Source organism: Centruroides vittatus, unplaced genomic scaffold, assembly GCF_030686945.1.
Source record: "Centruroides vittatus isolate TY-2023 unplaced genomic scaffold, ASM3068694v2 contig_1343, whole genome shotgun sequence".
NCBI lineage: Eukaryota > Metazoa > Arthropoda > Arachnida > Scorpiones > Buthidae > Centruroides > Centruroides vittatus.
This window is the reverse complement of record NW_027120855.1, coordinates 487,462-511,516: the sequence shown is the minus strand read 5'-3', so window position 1 is coordinate 511,516 and position 24,055 is coordinate 487,462. Positions and strand designations below refer to the sequence as shown.

The 24,055-nt window shown below is 45.8% G+C and overlaps 2 protein-coding genes across 9 annotated transcripts in view; both read left to right on the top strand.

The window, feature by feature from the left end:
• The first annotated feature begins 6,053 nt into the window (after positions 1 to 6,053).
• Positions 6,054 to 8,435, top strand: LOC136990857 (L-fucose kinase-like). Its single transcript, XM_067289311.1, has 5 exons — positions 6,054 to 6,215; positions 7,491 to 7,642; positions 7,708 to 7,758; positions 7,926 to 8,060; positions 8,175 to 8,435. The coding sequence occupies exons 1-5, from the start codon at positions 6,155 to 6,157 to the stop codon at positions 8,433 to 8,435; spliced, it is 660 nt and encodes a 219-aa protein (XP_067145412.1). The 5' UTR covers positions 6,054 to 6,154.
• Positions 8,184 to 24,055, top strand: part of LOC136990826 (L-fucose kinase-like) — a 58,413-nt gene continuing 42,541 nt past the window's right edge. Inside the window, exons 1-10 of one of the 8 annotated variants that reach the window (XM_067289260.1) lie at positions 9,610 to 9,844; positions 10,558 to 10,638; positions 11,009 to 11,128; positions 11,197 to 11,380; positions 14,085 to 14,197; positions 18,009 to 18,176; positions 18,244 to 18,360; positions 19,830 to 19,931; positions 20,050 to 20,165; positions 22,126 to 22,203. In XM_067289260.1, coding sequence (XP_067145361.1) covers positions 9,833 to 9,844; positions 10,558 to 10,638; positions 11,009 to 11,128; positions 11,197 to 11,380; positions 14,085 to 14,197; positions 18,009 to 18,176; positions 18,244 to 18,360; positions 19,830 to 19,931; positions 20,050 to 20,165; positions 22,126 to 22,203 — 1,091 coding nt within the window. In that variant the 5' untranslated portion in view covers positions 9,610 to 9,832. Of the gene's footprint in view, positions 8,299 to 9,405; positions 9,845 to 10,557; positions 10,639 to 11,008; positions 11,129 to 11,196; positions 11,381 to 14,084; positions 14,198 to 18,005; positions 18,177 to 18,243; positions 18,361 to 19,829; positions 19,932 to 20,049; positions 20,166 to 22,125; positions 22,204 to 24,055 lie in introns of those variants that run through there. The other 7 variants (XM_067289259.1, XM_067289263.1, XM_067289262.1 and 4 more) reach the window with 7 other exon arrangements.

Genomic DNA, 24,055 nt, shown 5'->3' with positions numbered 1-24,055 from the left:
AAGACTATAAGTGATTTATTGTTCAGAAAAGAAAATATATATATATATATGTATATATGACGAAAAGTACACATACAAAAGAGTAACACAAAAAATTAAACTAAAGTAAATAAATAAAAAATAACGGAGATACTATAGATTACCACCTATGGAATTTCGGGTCTTTGAGTATATATCTGAACTCGGGAGATCGAGACGAGTTCAACGATACCCTACCTCTGGACCGGAGACGAAAAATAATAAAGTTATACTTTATTCCAGCGATCGCGCGACGATCGGAAGTCGCGTCGCTCTCTCCGCTCTCGTGTCGCGTGTTTAACCCTACTGGAGACGACCGTAGTCCGACGTCACGGTTTGCAGACTTTACCGCAAGATGGCGGTACTAGCGACTACGGTGCCGTCTTCGCGAGAGCATTAAAAAAGTATGGTAACTTTTTTTATTTTTCGTCTCCGGTCCAAAAATAGGATACTCTCGAACTCGTCTCGGTTCCCCGAGTTCAAATATATAATCAAAGTCCCGAAATTCCATCTATAGTATACCCAAAATGACAAAATAAAATAAAATTATTTCGCATTTAATTGAAGTCGCCGGTTAAAAACAGTCGCGTTTAAGATTTTGTCCAGTCTGGACCGAGGGAACTGCGACTCCATCGATCTTCCGCGATCCTGGACAGGCGCAATCTTTCGTTCCACTTCCAGAATGACGTCATTACCAGAAACTGCTAGCGAGGTATTCCAGAAAGTTTCAGAAAATTTTCATTGGAGAAAACTGGAAAATTCCCCAACCCCCTTATTAGAGTTGGCGAAAGATGCCATCTAGCGGGGACGAGACCGGTACTAAAGCCGCCGTAACAGCGAGAACGAGTGCCGGAGGTGGGGGCCTCCACCTAAGACGTAAACCCGGTTTCTTTTTTCTTCGAACTCGGAAAACTTTTTCATAGTTAGACCTCGATTCACGGCAAAAATACGTCTCGGCTTTATACTCCAAAAATGTCGAAATACTTTTTTGTTATTAAGCGCGAAAGTCGACATTTTCGTTTTCTGATTATATCTTATCTCGGAGTAAATTATATTTTCCAGAAATTATTTTGCGCACGTGCCAGGATTCCACCGAGCATTTCGACGCCAAAATCATCAAAATCTAACGCGGGAATTTTTTCGGAACTCCGAAACAAAACCGCAAAAGTCATCCGGGAAGTGCGGGCCGGCTTATCGCCCGACCGGGCAAATACGCACGAAATTTCGGTCGAATTTTTCTGGAATAAATTCGAGCGGTCTCGTTCCCGATAAAGGAAAACGGCGACTAGAAGAGGAAAATCATTTTCTGTACCCCGACCAATTAATCGTTATTTATTATTATATTGCAAATCTCGTACGGCAGAAATCTTCGCAACAGTTAACGAAATTATTATTAGTAAGATGCAGTGGCGTAGCGCGGTGGGGGCGGCCCGCCCCGGGCGGCACTTTAAGGATGCGGCAAAATTTCGCAATAAATAATAATAATACCTAAATAAGGGGCGGCGAAATTTTTCTCCGCCCCGGGCGGCCGACACCCACGCTACGCCACCGGTAAGATGTTTTCGAAAAATAATTGATAGTGAATATTTCTTACGATAATATAATGCGGATTGTGTGTCGAATGTTCTTTTAAATCCGAAAAAGCAACGTTTAACGTCTTTAAAACGCGTGTTAAAAAAGCTGGTAAAATGTGAACGGAACGAGTTTTTCCTTAATGTACAGTACCTGTACATTCGGAAAGTCGAGTATGTTATCGAAGAATAAAATAAACGTCGCCCGGAAAGAAAATCTTTAAGGCAACGTTATTCTTGGATAATTTACCACGTAAATTTATTATCGTAAGATTCTAACAAATCTGGTTCCTCCGTACGTAATCATTATTAAACCACTATATATATATATTAACTGTAAAATCATCACTCCCGGACCGGTGGGCGGAAAAAACGGAACAATCCTATTACGCCTTTGGTCGACGGTGCAAAACGATTAACGAGAAATCGAATAACGAAGGTGGTAACGAATAACCGAATTGGCCGTAGAAACGCCGTACGCACCGATACGGCCGTCGCCGCAACGCGCCACGGTATGGCGTCGGAGTGCCGACGTAAATACGTCACGCGATTAAAAATGATTTCTAGCCGAGTCCGAGAAGATAAGCGCGGTGCTACCCGGTACTTGGAATTCGGTTCCCGTAAGAAATAAGGGAAAGCCGATTAACCGATTAATCGAATAACACGTCGGACACGACGTCGTTTCCGGCGAATCGCTTCGAAATTCGGAACCGTCCAACTTTTTGGCTAGCGAATAAATTTCGCCACCGATCGGATTCTTTCTAGTTGTCACGCGGTTCTCGTTGTTTTCGAGATGGCGACACGAGCTTCTTCTCGGTGTAAATATAAAACAACTTTTAGAAGAAACGGAGACCGCTCCATTTTTACGAATAAAAATAGATCGGAGATACAAAGACGTCGATTCGAAAGAAAATCGGTGCGAGTCGATTGCGGAGCGCCTTAATTTGACGGGTGAGTAAAGTTTGTTGGTACTCGTAGTTAAGCCTACCGTAAACTATTCGGTATACAACGAACAGTCAAATTTGAAGCACGTGCTTCTGTATATTATTTCTTATATAAATAAATAATTTAGGTTTAAATACCAAAACATTCTAAAAATATTTAACAAATGATATTTACTAATAACAATTATTGCGAAACATCGAGAGGTGGATTTTTGTAATAATTAAATGTAAATTAAATTAATCGGTTCCGGTTCCCCGAGAATAACTTATAACGACCTTTTAAGTAGAATTTAAGACAAATTTAACGAGAAGTTTACAAACCTAGCGTGCATAAACCCTTAAAAACAAAAAGATGCGCATACAAAGTATAGAATGGCGACGGCAAGTACGCTCGCCGGCTCGTCGATATAAAATCACAAATTCTGTTTTATTTCGATCGATAAATAGTAAAGATCGCTTATCGAACTCGAACCTCCTTATTTTAATGCGACTTCTAAACGTTCTCTCCGAGATAAGGCTTTACGAAAATTCGTATCCTTTTTGCGTATTAACGGCCCTACTCTACGGAGCGATTCGTGGAATAATTCTGTTTACTAAAGAGAATAAAAATTAGTATAAACGGTCCTCCCTAAAACGGCTCTCTTCGTCATTCGGTCTCGTTTCTCGCACCAAATTAGCGCGGTAACCGTGTAATTCGCGGTTTTTTAAAATATCTTTCACCCGACGTCGCTTTCTTTTTTTAGTGTGTTTTTCTCTCGATGAGTAAACAAACGCGGTTAACGACAGAATATCGGAAGCGGCCATTTTTGTTTTTCGAGACGACGTTTTCGCTCGCTCGCCAACGATTGGCTCCTTAAAATTCGCAATCGCTTTTGGTGGTACGGTCAATTTCTCTAGGCGAATAAAAATCGCTCTTCGCTCGGTGTGAAGTACGCTTTTACGTCTGGCCCACGGTAAAGAAGAAATACAGAAAAGAATGGCAGTTCCTTTGAAAAATTTTCGAGTAAAGCCGTTCCGTTTCCCCGCCGGCAATTGGGTGGATTTTTCCGGCGTCCCGACTCTCGGCCGGTGATTTCGTACGGTCGAGCAAAAGGCTTCGGAGGACGAGCGATAACCTCCGTATTAACCTCGATACGACGGAGATATTTCCCAGTAAAGAAGGCGAAAAAAATTGGAGACGAAACTGTTAAAAATCGACGCCGGCGCTCCTTAAATAAAGTCAAATCGGCCGACGGATGGTCTTTCTTCCGGGCGAGTTTGGGGCGGCGGCCGAACGACGTATTCCGATTCGTACGGAATTAACCGGACGAAATCCCGGGCCAACCGTTATTTGCGGGAAAGCGACGGCCGAGTCTTTATCGCCGGGGTTTTCGTCCCGACTGTTGGCCGCCCGTTATATACGATGCCGGAAGACTTTTTTCTTCGCCCGGCGGTCGAACGATTAACCGCGCGGGACGAAACGCCGTAACCCAAAAAATATTTAAAAGTAAGTTTTAAAAATGCATTCGTTTTCCGGGCCGATAGATTATCCTCGGAGAAGAGTGGATTTGTATTTATTTCCGTGCCGCCAAATTGACTCGTTTACGGAGAATTCCCTGCCCTTTAGTAAAGATTTCGCCACTCCGACCACCGGCTTACGTACGCTTTCTACCGTAGGGCCGCCTCTTTATTTTCACTCGCCCCGCACCTAACCGAGAAATATCGGACGGTGTCGAATTTCACCCTCTTTTGTCAATTTACGCGTTTTCGGAGCCGGAGCCCAAAAAAGTAAAAGGAAAGATCGAAAAATTCCGCGGATGTCTTCTCTCGGCGTCCGTTTCCTTTATATCTCCGGAAGGGGTGAAAATTAAATTACATTTCCACGCGCCTGCGGAAAGATGGCGTTTCCGTTAAACGGTACGAACTCGTGTCGAAATTAAATCGAATCTTATAATCGAGACGAGTCGACGATGATGACAATAATAAGCGCAGACCCCAAACGGTTAGGGATTGAAAGTTGAAATTTAGTACGCGGGGTACGTCGCGAGAACGTACACCGAGAAGGGATTTTCGAAATCTCCCCGCGGGAGAGAGGAAGAGGGTTTTAAGGATTTTACTGTACAATTTTAGACGAAAGTTTTTGCGAGAAATCGAACATATTTTTAGACCGTGTAAAAATTTTCTAGTCTGGGAAGAGGGACGAAATTCTCGCTGCTGGTGAAAACGGGCAAGATAGGCTATAATCTAATCGTCTTAATCTCGACCGTCGTTACTTCTTGCCCGAGCAACGCCGGCTCGTCCGCTACTTGATTAATAACAACGGCGTTTTTTTTTTTTTTTAAACTCTTTCCGCCCAGTGGGCACTAAGAGGGCCTCTTTTTTAGTAGGCCCATTATGGGTTCGGCCAGGCCCACAATGGGGCGGCCGGGTGGTGAGGGACGGGGACCGACATATCCGAACGGACCACCCCCCGAAAAATTCCTGGGGATTATTCGACCCGTTCGGACTCGATCCCGGGTCCCCCAGAGCGGTAGGCTGCCACCTTGACCGCTCGGCCATCCGGCCGTCATAACAACGGCGTTAAGCGACGTTGGCAGAATATAAGCAATATTGGAGAATTCGTGTTTAAATATACCTAAGGTAAATTAAATGACAAATATTTATTAATATAATATTAATACTTATTAATACTAGGTAGCCATACACTGAAATTGAAATCGAACGAATAGAAAGAGAATATTTCGGAAAGTGTGGATAAGAACTCGTCCGTCTCCGTAAATTTGTTTATATTTTGTGAATACAGTCTCTATAATAGCGTTTCGGTTTCGGCTGGCGGTGACTGAACATTTTGCTTTTAATGTATATATAGAACAAATATCGGTATATATATATATATAGATAAAGAAGCATCGTATCGTCTTTATCGGCATTTTGTGCACGAAATACGGCTAGAAAGATTTTTAAAAGGCCGAGCTTTGACTATTAAAACACGAGAAAAGTAAAGGTTTTCGGAAATACTATATAAGAGGGTCGGGACACGCGCACTGGAGCCGCCATTTTGGGACTTTTCGAGTCGCGTGTTTAAAACAAACTCGTACCAGCAGTCAGTTTTATACGACATTAATTTAACTAAATTGAATAAATTAGTTTAATTAATGTCGTATAAAGGTGACTGCTCGTACGAGTTTGTTTTAAACACGCGACTCGAAAAGTCCCAAAATGGCGGCTCTAGTACGCGCGTCCCGACCTTATATAGACTCTGCGGAAATAGGCTTACCGGTAGCGCCATCCGGCGACGAAAATAAATGCTAATTGCTCGGCGCTCCGACAGACTAAAAATAATCGGAATTAGTTTCGTCGGAAATATTCTCGGTCCGGGCGCCGACTGGCGCGGTTAAGACAGTTTGGCCGGCCGGTGTCCGGAAGACGTTCGAGTGTAGCGTTTTCCGCGAACCGCGGAAAATCGCTCGTGGGATTCGTCGGACAAGGTTTTAACTCGGCGACGAAATTTTTTCCGGTTAATTTTTTAAAACGATCTTTCTTCCTTTCCGACTTCCCGTTCGTCGTTTTCTCTCCCGCCCGTTGGCCGATGGTGGCCGACAGGAGGCGCGCGTTAGCCGACGAATAACGTAGCGGGGGAAGATGTGGGACTGTCTGGTGGTCACGTGTCCTCCCGACGGAAGGGCCCTGGCCCTGCAGAAAGGTTGGTTCCGGACCGTTCTTTCTTCTCCGCCTCTCCGGTCCGGGTGGAAAGTGGGGCGCGGTCGACCGGGTTCCCCTAAGGGTACAGTTGTTTTTCGTCGGCGGTCGACGACGGAAGAAGGAATACCCGTGGAATATCTCGGCCTGGCGCCAAGATATTATACGAGTTTGACACGACTGTTTTAGACGATATCCAAACGGTCAACCGACGACGCGATATACTTTCGAAAGGCGGGCTTTCGACTCGTTCTCCTTTCCATCCGCGTGTCGATGCGCGCAGCGCGCCGCTGCTCAGCGTGCGCATCCACGTGTGCGAACGGGAGTTTCCTTTCGTCCCCGTAGGAATATGCCAGACTTACGATATCGTGGTATCCAAAGTTTGCCGGTGAAGACGACTCGATTACGATTATTATTATTATCATTGGACTGTTATTGTATAATGGGGATGGTGGCTGCCAGGCGTCGACGAGCGACGCGCGCGCTTGGGTGGGTAATGGCGGCCGCCCGCGGTGGAATTCGGCGGGCCGTTTCTCCGGTCGTAACGTCGACCGCCGAGGGAAAACGACGGATCCGTGCCGGGCTGGACTAGACAAATCTATCGGTAGGCATTAGAAGAAAATCCCAGTGGGTGGGGAAGTATTAAACAATTACCGAGTACCGTAGCCCACTCGACTGTGGGCGGAGTACTAGCGGACTAGAGGGCTAAAGAAACGCCGGGCTGTCGGAGAGACGGCGAGTTAGGGGTTTAACTTTGTTAATTGATAATGGCAGACGGCAACAAAGTCCACGTTGTTTCGAGACGACAATAAAAGAATAAGGGAGACCGCGTACATTTCGAGTCTACTGCCGACAGTTAAGGTGGGAGGAGGGCGAATAATAAAGCCGGGTCCGGCAGCGAAACCCGTCGACTAACCGAGTGGGCGGCGAAGTAACCATTTGCCTAACACCGAAATATTAGCGTTTCGGTCGGCCCGAGCGGTCTACTTCTAACCCGCATACGCCGACGGTGGCGCGTAAATTAATTTGGGCCGACGGAAACTTTACTGGCCTCACCGCGGGAAAGGAATAGGGCCTCCTCCTGCCTCTCGCGCTTAAATTAATAATTATTTATTCCACGGGTTTTCCTTACGTAACCCCCGGCCCCGGCGAATATTCCGTCCTCCTCGTGCCTAAGGATTCTCTCGTTATCCGACCGGAAGACCCCGGCGAAAGCCGAATTGCGGAAATTTACCGACCGCCGTTTCTTAAAATACAGAGAAGGGGTGTTTCTTTTCAGAGACGGAACTGCTTCGCTCTCGAGGATGGCTGGACCCGGACCTTCCCGTTCTGACGGCCGAGGATCCCGCTCCCGCCGCCGGCAGCGGCACCGCCACCCTCAACGCCCTGCTGGTGGCCGCCGAATTTCTCAGTCTGCGCCGGGGATATTCGGTGAGTCTCCCGTCGCTCCGCTCTCCGGGCGCCGGTGGCTAATCCGCTTTCCTTTCCTCCCTCAGGTGGTGACCGCCGACGTCTTCGGCCGAAGCCGCGTCCTGGTTCTGCATCACGTGGGTGGCTCTCTTTCTCTCTGGTCCCTCCCCTCCCCGGGCCTCTCCTTCCTTCCGCTCTTCTTTCCCTCCTCCCGTTGGGGAAGGGGGGAAGAGTCCGGCAGCCGGAAGAGGGGCGGAGGCGGAGAAGGTGGTGCGACCCGTAACTCGTCCGTTTGCCTCCGCAGGGAAGGACGTATCTGTGGGAGTGTCGAGGAAAGGCCTTCGTCGATCTGTCCCGCACGCCTCCGGAAGAGGAGGAGTCTGGGCGGGTGCACGCCCCGGACAACTGTTTGCGACGCCTGTTGCGGCTGGTGGAAAAGGCGAGTGGTCTTTATCTTCGGTCGGAGTCCCCGGAAGTCTTCTTTTCCGCCCGTTTTTTAAACGTATCGTTTGAGAAACGGACGCGGTAACGCTTTTACCTTTCCCATTTTCAGGTGTCGAGAGACGAAGAATCCGGCGTCTGGGTGTGCAGCACGGACGCGTTGCTGCTGTCTTCTTCTCCGGGCCCGTCTCCTTCCGGTTCCTCTTCCGCCTCCCCCGACGCCGAGTTTTTAACAGGTCTTTTGAATTTTTGTAGGGGATTCTTTCTTTCGGTTCTTTCGATAAAGGATTTCTGGGTTTTATTATTTGACGGCTCCGGAAGCGGGCAGCCAACGGAGACAAATTCTTCTTTCGCCGTACGACGCCGAGTTTAATTTAACGCCGTGGCATACGGAAAGGCTTTCTCCGTCGCCCCCGGCGGACCGGGCGGAGCCACGACGCCAATCGTCTACTGTGGCCGAGTGGGAAATGGGCCCCCACTCGGCCACCCCACGCCCCGCTCTAAGCCTAGTACTCGCGTGGGGAAACGCGGACGGAATACCGAGTGGAAAATGAGCTTAGTTCACACCGAGCGCGATTCGCTCCTTCTTATCTTCTACCCGGAACCTGACGATTGGAGTTTATCGCTTTTGGCTTTTACTCCGAGAGACGGCGGTCGATCGCTAAGCGACCGAAGACGGCCGAACGGAGCGCGGGGAAAGATAGAATGCCTTCCGGCTGGTTTTTTACGGGGAGCCGGCCCCTATTTAGGCGTCATCCGCAAGGAGAAAACCCGGAAAACTCCGAGCTGTCGGCCCGTCCGACCGGGGCGCGTACCCACGACTTCCCAGTGTTTAGGGTCCGGTTACCGCCACTACGAGCGGCAACGGAGTCCACTCGGCCACCGGTGGGCGCGCGACTTTAGACTTTTGTCGCGGCGGGCAAAAATTAGACGGATAGGAAGGCGATTAGCCACGCGGGACGATGGCGGTGGGCCAGGCTAGAAAGCTCCATTACACACTAACACGCTAATATATTTGGTTCGTACCCCACGTTATTATCCGATGGAAATATTAACGTCACGTAGACGTATTGGGAATGGCGTGGCGGTAATTCGGATATTCCTCGCTTCCCACCGTTTCCTATCCAAATTCTTGCGCTTTTTGTATCTGCCATTAGCAAACTTACAAAGTTTAATCGATAACCCGGCCGTTTTCCACTGCCGGCACGTGGCCTACCTACTGCGCTAGCTATTTATATCTACCGGCCGCGAGTACGCCAAAGGCGGAAAGAAGACGACCGACTAGGAAACGGTTTCGACTCGCGGCAAATCCCATTGAATACCCGCCGCGGTGGACCAACGTGCCCAACGCGGTGTTTTCTGTAGGTAGAGTCTTTTGTCCGCTTCTACAACTCTGTTTGAACTGCCAGAGGAAACGGCAATTTTTAGCTCGCCGTCTCCGCCCGCGAGTATCGGGCTTTATACTTCCGTATCCTGTATCGGCCGCGGACCCGCCGACCGTCTCCCGCGCTGCCGATTATTCCCGGTCGACTGGATTTATTTCTTACCCCTTCCTTTCGAGTTTCGCTCGAAATCCATCTTTTCGTCTGTTCGCGGCCGGGCGTCTTTTCCGTAAGAGGTTGTCCGGGCCCGTCCGAGACGAAAGCGTGGCCGCTGAACTGCCCGGGCCTTTTTTCAGAGTGGGAGGAGGAAGAGACGAAGAAGGCCGACATCAAACTGTTCTACGTCTCGGCCGGGGCGGAGTACGCCGCCGGACACGGAGTGGTCCGAATGGATTCCCGGGTGAGTACCGCTTCTCTTTTATCTTTCCCGGTCTCGCCCTTCCCTCCGATTCCCGGAATCGGTGGCGGGTCCCCGCTCCGGAAACCGGACCCGTTGGGATCTTACTTCCGCCGACGACCGGCCGGTCGTTTCTTCCCCACCCGGCGCCCGCGTGAAAATTTTCGGGCGTTTCCTCCCTCCGGCCCGAACGGTTTCGTAAACATTTTCCGCAGCCGCGAGAATTTAACCTCTTTAACCGGACCGGAGGGAAGATGCTCTCCGAGCAATTCCGCCCGTGCCCGGGCATGATTTTCCTATTATAATTTACGGTAACGGCCGTCGAGCCTTCTTCCGGTGTCCGGGTGTCTAACGAAGGACGGATATTAAGGTTAGCGCCACCGTCAGAGGGAAGAGGCAAATCGTCCGCGCGAGGGCGGAAGACTAGAGAACCCCACGCCTCTCTACGTCCGCGGCTTCGGCTATCCACGGTCGGGGTTTTCCTATCCACGGCCGATCCCCCGCCTTTCGGAGCTACCGTAAATATCTGCGTGGATCCGTCGGTTTCTCCTAAGAATTTATTCCCGTCTCCGTTTTTTCTTTCGTCCCCGCGACGATATTCCCGCGCCTCTATTTGTTTGCCGCTTCCCTTTGCTTCCGCGCCCCGACCGTACGAAAGGGGCTTTTTCCATCCCGGGCCGGGCCAGTCGCAATAACCGACTGTTTTCTCTTTCCAGGGAACGGTGCGGGACGTGCTGTACCGCGGAAGACCGGAAGACGTGGATCGTTGCCATCTGGACGACGGTACCGTCCCACTGGTGGGAGCCTTTCTCCTTCCTCTTTGCCCGTAAAATCGCTCTCCCTCGCTCCCCGCACCGGAAACGGAATCGACTTCTCCCGTTCCGCGGCCTAAAGTCGACGGGTTCGACCCACCCCAATCCGGACTCGAGCCCCTTTCCGTTCGCCTTTCCCGTCCGCCGGCTCCGGCCGGGGAATCGGCTCGGGCGGCGGAGGGTGCGGACCGGCCTTTTTCCATCCCGGGCCAATTCCTCGGAGACCGTCGGACCCGTCGACCGGTGGCACGGTACGTTCGTTTACCGTTAAACCCACACCGCGGGCGGAAGGGGCCGGATGCGAGGGACGGCGAGCGGTCAATTTCCCTTTTCGAGACGACGTCTTTTTCGGCAGGTATCGGGACTGGTGTATCTGTCGTCGTCGGCGGCCGAGAGTCTGTCGGCCCTCCATTCCGTCTCCCCCCTGGACTCCTGCAACTACATGGGACTGGACAGCGGAGCCCGACCCCTGCAGGTGCGCCTTTCGCCTCGTTCTCGGCTAGGGTTACGGTTAACTTAACTTAAAGACGACGACCCTTTCAGGTTTCCCTCTTCTTCGACATTTTGGTGGCCGCCGCCGCCGACGTGGGCAGAGACGACTTTCTGTCGGGAAGATGCGGCAGGACCTACGACGACCGGTTCGGCCTGGAGCGGCAGAACCGGCGGGTGGTGGCCGGAGCCAGGAGCCTGGTGTGGGACGGCCTCTCCCCCTACCGAATGGCGGCAGGTACCGTACCGTTCCTCTTAATTCGTTTAAACGGCGCGGGACACCGCGGACCGGGCCGCGACCGAAGAACGAACCAACAACGGCGGGATGCAAAATTTTTCATCGTTTTCTTTATTAAAATCGCCGCTCTTTTCTACCGATCCACTTTCCGGTGAATCGAAATAGCATTTTTTAAGAGACGCGTGAAAGGACGATTTTGTAATAAACAAACGTATTTACCGGAATTTATTTTTAGCGGTAAATAGAAAAGTGCGGAAGGTCGATACCTACCCCAAAATTAACAAATGTACCGGTACGTAAAAAGGTAGAAAGGTTACGTAAAATTAAAAATACCTTACGACCAGAAAGTACAAACTCGGTGGGAAAGAATGTCGTTCCTGCGCCCGGTTAATTAGTTTGAATGGGGGATCCATTCTAATTCGAGTCTCGAGAGTCGAGGAAAACACCAGGTCTTTTCTTTCAGTTTCTTTTCTCGTTAAACACAGCTATATCGTCATATTGCGATTGCAATTACTTCATTTTCGTCTCGTTATATTTTAACCCTACGCGTTTCTCGCGAGCAGTTCGAATAAAAGAAAACAAAAACAACATCAGATGCGAAGAAAACATTTATTTTCGTGCACTTTTTGTGTATTAAATTTTATTTTTGGATTTTGTAATAGTGTTCTTCGCTGTTCCGTACGATCTCACGGTAACAAAACGCCGTATTATTTTTTTCCTCACCTCGCAACACGAAGGAAATGTCGTCTCGCGGTATTTCGGGACAATATTTAGATTCGTCGTCTGGACGATATTTTTCCTCGGAGTAATTCAATTTGAATTTCTGCAAAGGCAGCGTTTGCCTCCTTCGCAATATGTACTTTCGTGCCGGGATATATTAACCCCCCATACGACGTATATTCCAAGAGAAAACTATCTTGTCCCGCTTTAGTTAGATCATTTCCGTTCGGCAGTCGCTACAAACAGATTTTGTCAAAGAATGGACGCAACTACCTGCGATATAAAAAAGTGAATTCTCGCGAAGTACATTTGTGTTACCATTCGTTTCGACGACACTTTTTAGCTCTTTGTCACATTGTCGTCAAAATGTGTGTGTCGCGGTTGGGCTCGTCTTTCTCTCGGATCCAAAACGTTCGATAAACTGCGATCGTTATCTCGCGCATATCGCGACTTCGAGTTTGGTTCTTTTTCGAGAAACTGTGCGACAGACACCGTACTCGATTTTGATTGCTATTTCCGAATAGCGTCGGGCCGGCATCGGGTCTTCGCATCCACTCTATTATTTTCAAATCGCTCCCGGTAAAATGGATCTACATTAAATTGATAATAAAATAAGGAATTAAAATGTCTTAACTAAAATATCGTTCTTCTCGAAACATTAAAATATCGAAGTTTTCGTAGATAAAAATTCTCCGGCTTTACGGAACGTCTTTAGAGTAAACGCGGACTGACAAATCTTTGGTTACAAATTAATACTGCGGATACTAGTAAGTGTGTATTAACAAATAAACGGCTTATTTTCGCAAGTCGAGAAAAATATTCTTAACTTGGAATTTCATCTATATCCGTTTTAATATCGTCCGCAAAACTGGGGTCCGATTAGAAAGACCAAATCTCTTAAAAAGTTACATTTAAGCGCTTACCTCACACGAACGAGAAGACGACGTCGGTTGCCACTTATCCGCCTCGTTTTAACGACCCAAACCTTTCTTCTGTTTTGATCGGCAGGGAATCGACACATTCGGTAACCTTTTCCGTCACTGTTCGCACAATTTGGAGCCGAACAATGCGGCATTTTCTTAATTTTTTATGCTGTGCCGAGCACGTGATGCTACGCTAGCGAGCTGCCGTCTCGGATTACGACGTCGAAAGGACCGATATGGCTGCACACGTGGCGGAAGCGTACGAACATTCCTGGGTAATCTAGCGCCTTACCTCTGCCCTCTTCCCTCCCGTTACTCCCACAACGTCGATAGTGTGTGTATTAAGTCTTTTGTACGGGTAAAGGCCTTTGCGCCGCGTGGTACGGTGGCGGCGGAAAGTGAAAGTACCCACCGGTACGGCAATAGAATCCGGGTGGATCGAGCTTATTCGGGTCCACCGATGCTCGCGGAGTTTTAATTCTTCGTTCTATCGAACGGAAGAGAAAAGAGCGCGGGCCTGGCGCCATATAAGCCGTCGATTGCCAGTATTGTATTTGTATTTTTGCGTATAAAATGACGATTGTTTTTAGTTTAGAAACGACAATAATATTTTAAATATAACTGAAGAATTAAGTAGAAAGTAGCGCCGTTGGCATTAAAGATAAAAATATAGTGGTTTATTATAAGGTCGCGGCTGCCGGACCATCGAACGACGCGGCCGAAAACCTTTAGCTCTGACCGGCGGTTGGAGGAAACCGGCGTCTAGACCCCGACCGGCGTTATTTCTAAAACGTCCTTTATGCTCTGGCTCGGCCTTTTAAACTTCGTCTACGGTTATATTTTAATCCACCCCGGCTACATTCCGTTTTATTTAACGTATAACCGGTTTTTCCACGTCGCTAGTTTTACTCTTAGGATGGAGCGAAAACGCCGTCGTAGCCTATGCCCCGCGGTGCGAGAAATTGACGTTAATGCCGGCTCGGGATCGAGACGTGGGCGCTTCCGGCGCCAAAAACTTACCTTCGACGCTTCCCCGTTAACGCCTTTGGTTTCTTTGGCAGTGGCTCTGAAGAATTACGCTCATTTCTATTGGTCGGACGAGGAGACCGGAACGCGTCACCTGGAGCTGCTGAGAGGCGTGGCCACCGAAAAGGTGGTCCATTCCCATCTGGAGGTAAGAAGCCAAACCGCATTCGCGTTATTACTTTCGGATATCGTCGGTGTAATCGAAGGCCCCTTCCGCTGTTAGGCGTGGGATGGCATCGCCGCGTAGATTAGCGGGCCGTCCACTTTTGTGCCAACTTTTCTTTTGAATATTTCTTTTATTCCTTCCGTTTTTGATAGAATTTTTAATTAAAATGGTTAGCTTAATTTATGGTTTAAACGGTAAATTATTAATTTTATTTTATTTGCGATATAAAAATTATGATATTTCGTTTAATACATTTAGTCGAGCCTTACTGAATTATTGTTCGCATATTTCGGCAAGTTATAACGAAGTTTCGTATAATAAAACGTGTTAAATTTAACAATATACGCTTTAAAAATGACATTGCAATAACTTATAACAGAATTAAACAACGTTACGGTTTATAATCTAGATACGGTCGAGTCCGCGTAAGTCGTCACCCGGATAACTCGACACCGTAGATTACGTAGTCAGTTTTGTGTGGTCCCGGCCGACTTACGTAGGCATTAATGTTTAACGCTCCGGGAGATGACCGTAGTCCGACGTCACGGTTTGCAGACTTTACCGCGAGATGGCAATACTAGCAACTACGGTGCCGTCTGCACGAGAGCATTAAAAAAGTATGGTAACTTAAAAAGTGTGATAACTTTTTTATTTTTCGTCTCCGGTCCAAAAATAGGGTACCGTTGAACTCGTCTCGGTCCCCCGAGTTCAAATATATAATCAAAGTCCCGAAATTCCATAGGGAGTAATCTATAGCACACCCCAAAATTTGCATTTTCTGAACTAATTCTCATTCTTGTGTCAATATCTAAACACCAGTGTAATGTCCTAGTAATGAGTAATGTCCGTGTAGGCAGTTAAAAATAACTTTAGAAATAAGGACTGTAAGGCAATTATAAGTAATTCGTGTTAGGTTGTGTTAGGCACGTTATCGAAGTTGCTAACTTAACGTCCGAGACCGGATATAAAACTTGTTTAAATAAAAATGTGTCGTAAAAATGCGAGAATAATTGCTTTTATTTCATCCCGTGAAATCGGGTTGAAAAAGTATAGCTCGGCGAAAACACGCAAGTAAAGGAAACTTTTGAAAGTTGTGGCTTAAGAATAACGGAAGCAGATTTGGCAGTAAGACTCAACGTGCGAGTAAAGTGCGCATTACACAGACTATAACTACGGGAAATTTTGGCCGAAGCAACGTCGCCGTGGTAATAAACAGGAAAAATAAACACGGGCAGAGAAACCGTATAAAGTAGAATGCATAAAAATTTAATAAAATATAGTTAATTTCTAACAACGGCCATCTATTAAAGGCGGCTATTTTTAAGGTACTTTTTTAAAAATGATTACAAAGTATTCTTCAAACAGCGATTTCCTGCATAAAACGGCCATATTTTCTGTTCTCGTCACTGTCCGTCGCGACCGTATTTTAAAATTTATGTTAATTATTAGCCAGGTCGAGGCCGAAGTTTTAAACGCGAAAACGCGTACGTCGGACGTCGAGCGCCGCTTTCCCGTAAGCCTAGAAGTTTGACAATGGCGTTTGGAGCGTCGAGCGTGATTCCACCGACTTTCCAAAGGCCATTGTCAAACGTCTAGGCTTACGGGAAAGCGGCGTTCGACGTACACGTTTTCGCGTTGAAAACTTCGGCCTCAAACTGGCTATTCTGTAAATAGAATCTACATTAAGTACCGTACATATACGCGTCGCTTCCAAGGTTTAGTTGTTACACGAAATTCTATAACTTTTAATGACGAAAAGTTATAGAATTTTATTATTACTTTCACGCGCGAAAGTAATAATAGTAGGTAGAAATTTCTATTTTTCGGACAATTATTCTCATAATACGTAAATTAGAGGATAGTCGAATGACCTAACTTTTGTATTTGTTTTTGTGAAATAATTTCCTCGACGTTTCTCGACTGGCATAATCGGCTGTAAGAAAGCGAGACCGAAATGACCGGAAAACGGAATACCGAGACTATTATTATAACAATCGACATCGAATAAGTCGAATTGGTACTTGTAAATTTTCATTATTATTAACTGTATTTTTGAATCTATTTTTGCAGGGTAAGAAAATTAAGGAATTTTCTTTAGTAGCTGTATTTTATGTTTATCGAGCGGTAGTCTCTTTAATCCGATTAACGGTAGACTGTCTCACAGCTAAACAGGTTTAATAACTCCTTTATTGGCTTTTTTACATACGCATTTCGGATCGGCGTTATCACTCCCGATCCCTCCTCGGTGCTTTAAGTTCTTCGTATACTCCCCAACACCCATACAGCACTCTCCGAGTTCCGTTTACATATCCGTTTGACAATATTGCTTATTTCCCTTTCACCGGGACCAAAAATAAAAAAATTAAGGAAATCGAATGTAGATAGAAATTGATCGATTTACAGAAATTCAACCGATATTTTTGGTGGGATGTCAAAAGTATCTAAGCCTAATTGCCGAGTTTCGTGGCCGTCGGTCGAACGGCCCGAGTGTGGAGCGGACAAACAAACATCCTCATTTATATATATAGATAAATAATAGAAGGATTAGAAGTACGAAGTAATCTCGATGTTTTTTGTCATTTTTTCCCGGATAACGCCGTTTTATATCCGCACCAGTTAAAACGAATCGTAAAGATTTTTAAACTTATTCCCGGAGATTCTCTGCTATCGGAGGCAGACGATAAATACGACCAGCAATTGGGAACAATCTAGTCACCCGGCCCGGGCCACTTCGACCACGCCGTTAACGTTTTCCCCGTTTTTCGATCGGAAAGTACGGTACTTCCGATGTCGAAAAGTCGAGTTGGCCGACCCGCGAGCCGTTAAAAAAATAAAATATTCGAAAAGAAATACTGGTCAGAATAATAACATTTTCGAGTAACGAGAAAATAATTATATTTAAAAACGTTCGTTCCAAATTTGCAATTCATTGTTTAAATAAGAAATTTGTACGGTACGTTGCTACATACAGTATATGGAAAAATCGTAGTAAGGCAGTCCGCGTTTCCGCGGCCACGTAAATCTCTACTAATTACAGTTTATTACCAGAATTTCGTAGTAGTTATTACCAAATACTTGGACGATTTTTCCTACGTGTGTAGTTATTAACGGGAATTAAGTGCCCGTTAATAATCGCTCGCCGACGTTGGTGGAAGTGGCCCAGTTTTGACTTAATTCTGTAATACGTGCAGTTTTAGTAGTTAAAACTGTATCGTATTTAAAATAACAGTTAAAATACTTATATTTTCCCGTTCGAAGTGTGCGACAGTTCAATTTTAGTCACTCGTAAGTTTCGATTATATCGAACCTAACATTAATTATTTTATTTTATACGACTCTCGTAATTCTTAATTATCTCAAACATCAAACGTAAAGAACTAGTCTTAACACGGTAGACCTACTGTAGAAATTGTAGGTTAGGCTTAACATTATAAAAAATACAAAATCTCCACCCGCCGAGCGGTCCGTTATCGCGGTTTTCTATCGCCGACGTAGAGCGGTGGTATTTTGTTAGGTATTCGAAGGTAGAGAAACGGTTTAGAAATTTAAATTTAAACTACGTACTGTACTGTACCTGGACGCAAAGGTTCCGGGGTAATAGCGACGCGAAACGTTTTATTTTGCCGGCCGCGGTGGCCCCCCACGCTTTCGAGCCCGTCCGACGGGCTCGGTCTTTAAAGGTTCCCAGTGGATATTTAGTGCGTTATTTTTTACGGTTTTCGTCCCGCTACGGACGCAAAATCTTAGGCGGCGGCGAGGGTCGGGTAAAGCCCGCTGGTCTTTTTTTCAGGAGGAGGGGACGGCGGCCGAAGACTGCCTGGTACTTAACTCGTGGCTGAGCGCCGGACCGGAGGCCCGAATCGGAGCCGGATCGGCCGTGTACAACTGTCGAATTCGGGTCCGGGACCTGAAGGTGGGATGCGGTTGCTTCCTCAACGGATCGACGCTGGACCGGCCCCGGGTGAGCCCGCCCTTCCGGTCGCGGGTCTAGCCCCGCGGTCTTGACCACACCTTTCTTTCTATTTCAGGCGCGGATCGTCGTTCCGGACGGAATGTCCGTCCTGGGTTTGGCCGTCCGCCCGCCGGACCGGCCCGCTTCCTCCGTCCGCCTCCACGTGCTCTTGGGATGCGACGACGTCCTCACGGTCAGTTCCCGCCAATTTTTACCTTCCACGTGATTATCCGATTTGAATTTAGCTTTCGTCTTTCGGTCGATTTTAGTTATTTTAACGGTCGGGTAACGGCAATTTCTCCACCCGGCTTTAAAAGGACCGGAGACGGAAGTGATCGTGGTCGTTCCTCGCCGATTTTTGCGCTTTTATATATTACTCCGGCCTCGGGGGCGTCGGTAGTTGGTTTTATTTCCGACGCGGATCGGGTAGATTGCCACGCAGAAATACTACATTTAAAAACGAGAGAGGACGTAGGCCAACTTTTCCGCGGTAACCGGCCTTTCTCTCATTTCCGTCGTCGTTAGGCCAGGAACACACATGCGTAAAATTGTGTGGCAGAAAACTGAATCAGAAATCAGCTTTCGGTTCAGTTTCTGTTTTACGCTTTTATGCCAGAACACACGTACGTAAAAATTCTGGCCGAATAGGAAACACTACTGCCATCAACAGTGCTAATTTTATTAACTTTTTCCTCTCGTATAGGCTATCTATCCCTTTGTACCTTCCATTTTTTCTCCACTTCCTCTGCTATAATATAGAAAATTTAAATTAATAGACTTATATTCCGAATTCAAATAAAGAACGTGAGATCTAAATACTAGGCCTATATATCGATTTTACAAGACCTACCCGTTGTTTGAAATTTTGCACTTACAGCCATCCATAAACGTTGTTTAAATACAGTGTCTTCATGCATGACACTGATGTGGTCGAACGGATTCGATAAACCCCTGTATTTCATTTATTTTTTGTTTTTTCGAGACCATCACAATTGTACGGTTAACCCTCGTTGCCGCCATTGTTAGAATAAGAAGCATGTGTCTGCTTTGACGTCACAGAAAAGACTTCTCTTTATTGGAGGAATTTTAGCGTAAAAATTTTACGGCGTAAAAAGTAGAGACACGCTCTACTCTATTTTCAGTTCTGTTTCAGCCAAAATTTCAGAAAAATTTTTACGTTTTCTGTTTTATACTAGATTTTACGCTGAATTTTACGCATGTGTGTTCCTGGCCTTACTCTCCCTCGCGGCCTCCGACTAATTTGTACGCTGGCTTTACTCGTATCCGTGCGTATTTCTTTAAAATACGCGGGTGCCGTACGTAGGCTCGCGGCTTATCTCTCCGTCTCCGTCTCCGTCGTGTGATTTTGCCGTCCGGCCAGGCCCGACGTCGGCCTCCGAGACCGGGCCGCGAGTGAGAAACCGACGTCTTCCGCCCGAAGTAGTCGAAATAAAAACCCGAGAGAATTTTCGTCGGCGGCTTCTATTAATTGCCTTATCTTAATTATTTTCCCCCGTTTTTAAGGTCCGGAAGGCCCGGACCCGGTACCGACGGAATCCGGCGCAAAATTTATCCGCCGATCCGGTAACCGGAAATTTTAATTAAACGCCGACGGAAAACCGGGAGGGAAATAAAAATGTCTACCTTATTATCTGCCGACAGGTTCCCTTCTCGGACGGGCGCGGTACCTTTTGTAATCGGCCGTGGAATCGATTTTTCCAAAGGACCGGAATTGGCCCCGACGACCTGTGGGACCCGCATCTGGTAACCGACTTTTATTTTGTGTTATAAAATTCCTTTCGGCTATTTTCCTTACGCGAAATATGTTGTCGGGTTATTGCGTGCTATTTATAAGTTACCTTCTTCCGGCGTGTTATTCCAGGGAGACGACCGGAAGACCCTGCTCCGGGCAAAACTGTATTGGACGGCCGACGATTTTTCGGAACATTTACTACTTTTTACGGGAGAAGAAACTTGGAACCGGGATCGTTACCTGGGGTGACTCTTTACCCGTTCTTTGTCGATTTCTAGATTAATAATAAAGTTATTTCCGTTTAGTTTTTTCGCCGGGTGGAATTCGGACCGGGAAAAATAATTTTAAAACTTTCCAAACCGTTTCTTTTTTCCTTCCCGGTTAATTTCCTCCCGTCCAAAACTTGCCCCCAAAAGCCGCCTTTTGGCCAGCCTCCTAGGTTTAATCGAAATTAAATGTTCTTCGATTTGTGATCGGGAAACGCGTCGGAGACGAGTAGTTACGCGACCGAATAGCGCCCACAAATGTCACGTGACACGCTCGGTACGCGTTCGCCGTCCGATGTGCCGCTCCGCGACGAAAACGAGCTTAAGCGACGGCGTCTTCGAACGAGACGCACTCGATAAGTATTCGGACAATTTTTGTTTATAGCGTATTTTATATCGATCGTTTCCGACAAATTATACGTGTTTTTGGAAATATTCGAGCGAAATTAATCTAGAATCGATTAATTTTATGGAAGAAAACCTCTCAAACAGTGCCGAAGAAAAAAATGTCGACAATATTCATTGGATTATTTAAAGTTTGGATTTATTCCTTCTCCAACAAACGAAACGATACCCGCGTATCCTCTTTGCGCGAAAACTTTTATAAATGATGCGACGAAACCGGCTAAAAGGAAAGACCGTCTCGAGGGAGTTTATTCCGATCGAGTGGATAAAGATTTTGGTTTTTTAAAACATTTAAAAGAAAATTTGCCACGCGTCTAAATATAAAAAGTTTTACGAAGTCGTCCGCTTCTTCTATAAACGATATCGCTTCCTACCAGATGTCGCTCGATATAGCAAAAAAGGAAAAACTGCGGAAGATACGGTCGTACCCGCAATTAAAGATGTCGTCGACGACGTAACAAAAAAGACTCGGTCGATGTTTTAAAGCGCTTACCGTTAAGTGCGAATTTAGTAAAACGATAGTAGTTTCGGAAGTGAAAAATTGCATATTTTCTATTCGACTCGACGAGTCTGTTTTTTCTCTTACGGCTTACGCCGGGAAGACGAAATGTCAAAACACGGAGGAATTTTTATTTGCTAAATATCTCGAATGTGATGGAAAAGGTCCGACGACATTTTCGGAATTCGGAAGAATATTTGAATAAATACGACATTCCGATTAACAATATAATAGCGGTAGCCACGGTAGGCCATTACCCGGGTTTCGAAACTTTTCTTAAAGAAAAAGTCCTAGTTCGCCGGGTGTTGCGTACAAATTACCCGGTAGCAAAACGTGCCGGTACGGATTTGCGTAAGGCTTTGCAGTTTTGTATTAAATCTGTTAATCGAATTAGAGCCCGGATTGTTCGTTTTACTTTTTGTGTCTTATATTGCTATTTCTATCGTCGTTCTTTTTGGAAGACGTTACGTACTGCGAAGCGTTGCCCGATTACGAATTAAATAAACACCAAATTAAGCCCAAACCGGAGAATTTGTCCAAAGTCGACGGTCGCCGTCTTATAACATTACTAATAATTAAAACGCGAATTTTAATTAAATACTCGAGAAGATTGCGGGAAACTATTCTAAATACGTCGATATTTTTGAACGGTGCTTGTGCGGTAGAGAGTTACGGAGAAATGTAATAAGAATTTTTGTCGAACCGTATTTTTCACTCGTCACGTTTGACACCGAAGTTTTATTCCGTAATTCTGTACCGAAACTATTTGTTGCCGAGGTACAATTTTTGTACTCCTAGTTTTAAATTTAAAATTACTAAACATTTGATATCGTTAATAGCGTTACGATTTTAATTATTAAATGAGTGGGAAGGCCGTAGTAACTAAAGTAAATATAAAAGAAACATTATTTTTCGACGAGTGAAAAGATAGGTAGATATTTCGATATTTACGTATCGAAATAAAGATTGTTTCAGCGCGTTTTCTTTTAATATTACTTATTGAATTTTAACGAAATTTTCGTTTTTATTAAACAGGTGGAAAAACAGAACGAGATTTTCCATAAACGATATATTAAAATTTAACGACTACGAAGAAGCATTTCGGACTCGAAGGTAGGAATTTTACTAGTTACTTGCCAAATAAATGTCATCGGCAGCTGTATGGAAATAATATTTTAGTCTATAGTCAGATATTAATTAACTAATATATTGTAGAATTGCCGTAACGATGGATAATTTTCAGTTTTCCGAATACCGCCGGGCGATTTTCTAAATTTTTTTCCGAAATGAGAGTATCGCTTATTACCGAATTGACTTTGTATCGTCTCGTGATTTTTAATACTTTACGGCAAAACCCGCGAAAGCTCGAATTACGCCAGAGTCTAGAAACTTTTCGTCGTAGGCGGGCCGGAACCGGGTAATGGTCGCCGTCGATATACTTTTAGTACCGAGTTTCCAGCTAGACGTTACGCTATATTTATTGGAAACGGCAAGAAATAAAAATGTACGTTTATATATAGTCTATACCTCTATAGAGCCTATATATACGGGGTGCATCTTTTTCGTTCGAAATGTACTAAAAGTACCGTATATTAACTTTGTTAATGTAGTTACGTAGGAAGTCGTGTATGGAGATCGTTTTTGGTCCCGTCCACTTCCCGTTCTCGACTTCCTACGCACTGTACCTATATTAACAAAATTAATATAGCTTCGGTAATTGTGGAATGAAAAAGGTGCGCGGGGCTCTCGACTCGTCCCGTGTACATATGCGCATTTATATTTTCTCGAGGGGAATGAGAGAACGTATGCTAAGCGCGCGTGTTTTAAATGAAACTTTTGCGCTTTCTCGCTGGAAACGTAGACTTTTGTGTGTCGTTTTGAGTGCTCGACCGAATTAAATCGGAGCTCGATACTTTTAAGCTCTTTCTCCACTTGTCTTAATCGTAATTAACGGCAAATTATCGAACGTTTTTGGTTTTGCGTTCTTTTAACGATGTGTCGATGCGTTGGAAAAATGCAGTTTCCCGCCGTTTTAAAATAGAGATGGACTCGGGTCGAGAAGGTGCGGCTAAAATATGGCAAAAATGTGGATGGAAACAGAAATTAATTTTAAAATATTTTTCTGAAGTTGCCGTCCGAGTCACACACAAAAGTTGAAGAGTGAATTTTTTCTATCGAAGCTTAAGGGAACATTCTAAACCACATACCTCGATTGGAGGGGGATAGGCAAAAAGTCGGTGGCTACGGTGAATCGCTACAGTCGGGGACGGGATCCTTCTACGGTCGCGTAGCGCTCTTCTCTTAAAAAATTGTTTCGAGTTTCGATATAGTCTATTATCTTTTATAAGTGTGTTCTATATAGACACCGCATTGTGTTTGGAGGATCGCGGTATCGAGGAAACTGTTAGCGGAAGTAACAATGAGCGCGAGGGACTTTTAAAAGTTAAAAAAGCCGACGGCATTTAAACGGAAAAGGCCATTTGGGAAGAAAGTTAGCCACCAAACTTTGAACCGTTACGATTGTTATTTGTAATCGATTTATGTGTCTGTTTTATCGTGTTTCTGTTTGTTCGAGAGGAGTTGCAGAAAATTTTTCATTATTCTCCCATCTAAAGTTTAAATTTAAAAATAAAATAAATTTGATCGGCTTTCTTAGATTATACCCTATTCGCACCGTACAATTTAAGCGGATTAAGATTTAAAGCAGAATTAAGTTAAGTCGCATTGTCGAAAACAAGATTAACTACTCGTTCGCACTAGGTAATTAAAGCGAATTATTCGCTTAACCCTCGAGTGGAGACGGCCGGATGGCCGAGCGGTCAAGGTGGCAGCCTACCGCTCTGGGGGACCCGGGATCGAGTCCGAACGGGTCGAATAATCCCCAGGAATTTTTCGGGGGGTGGTCCGTTCGGATATGTCGGGCCCCGTCCCTCACCACCCGGTCACCCCATTGTGGGCCTGGCCG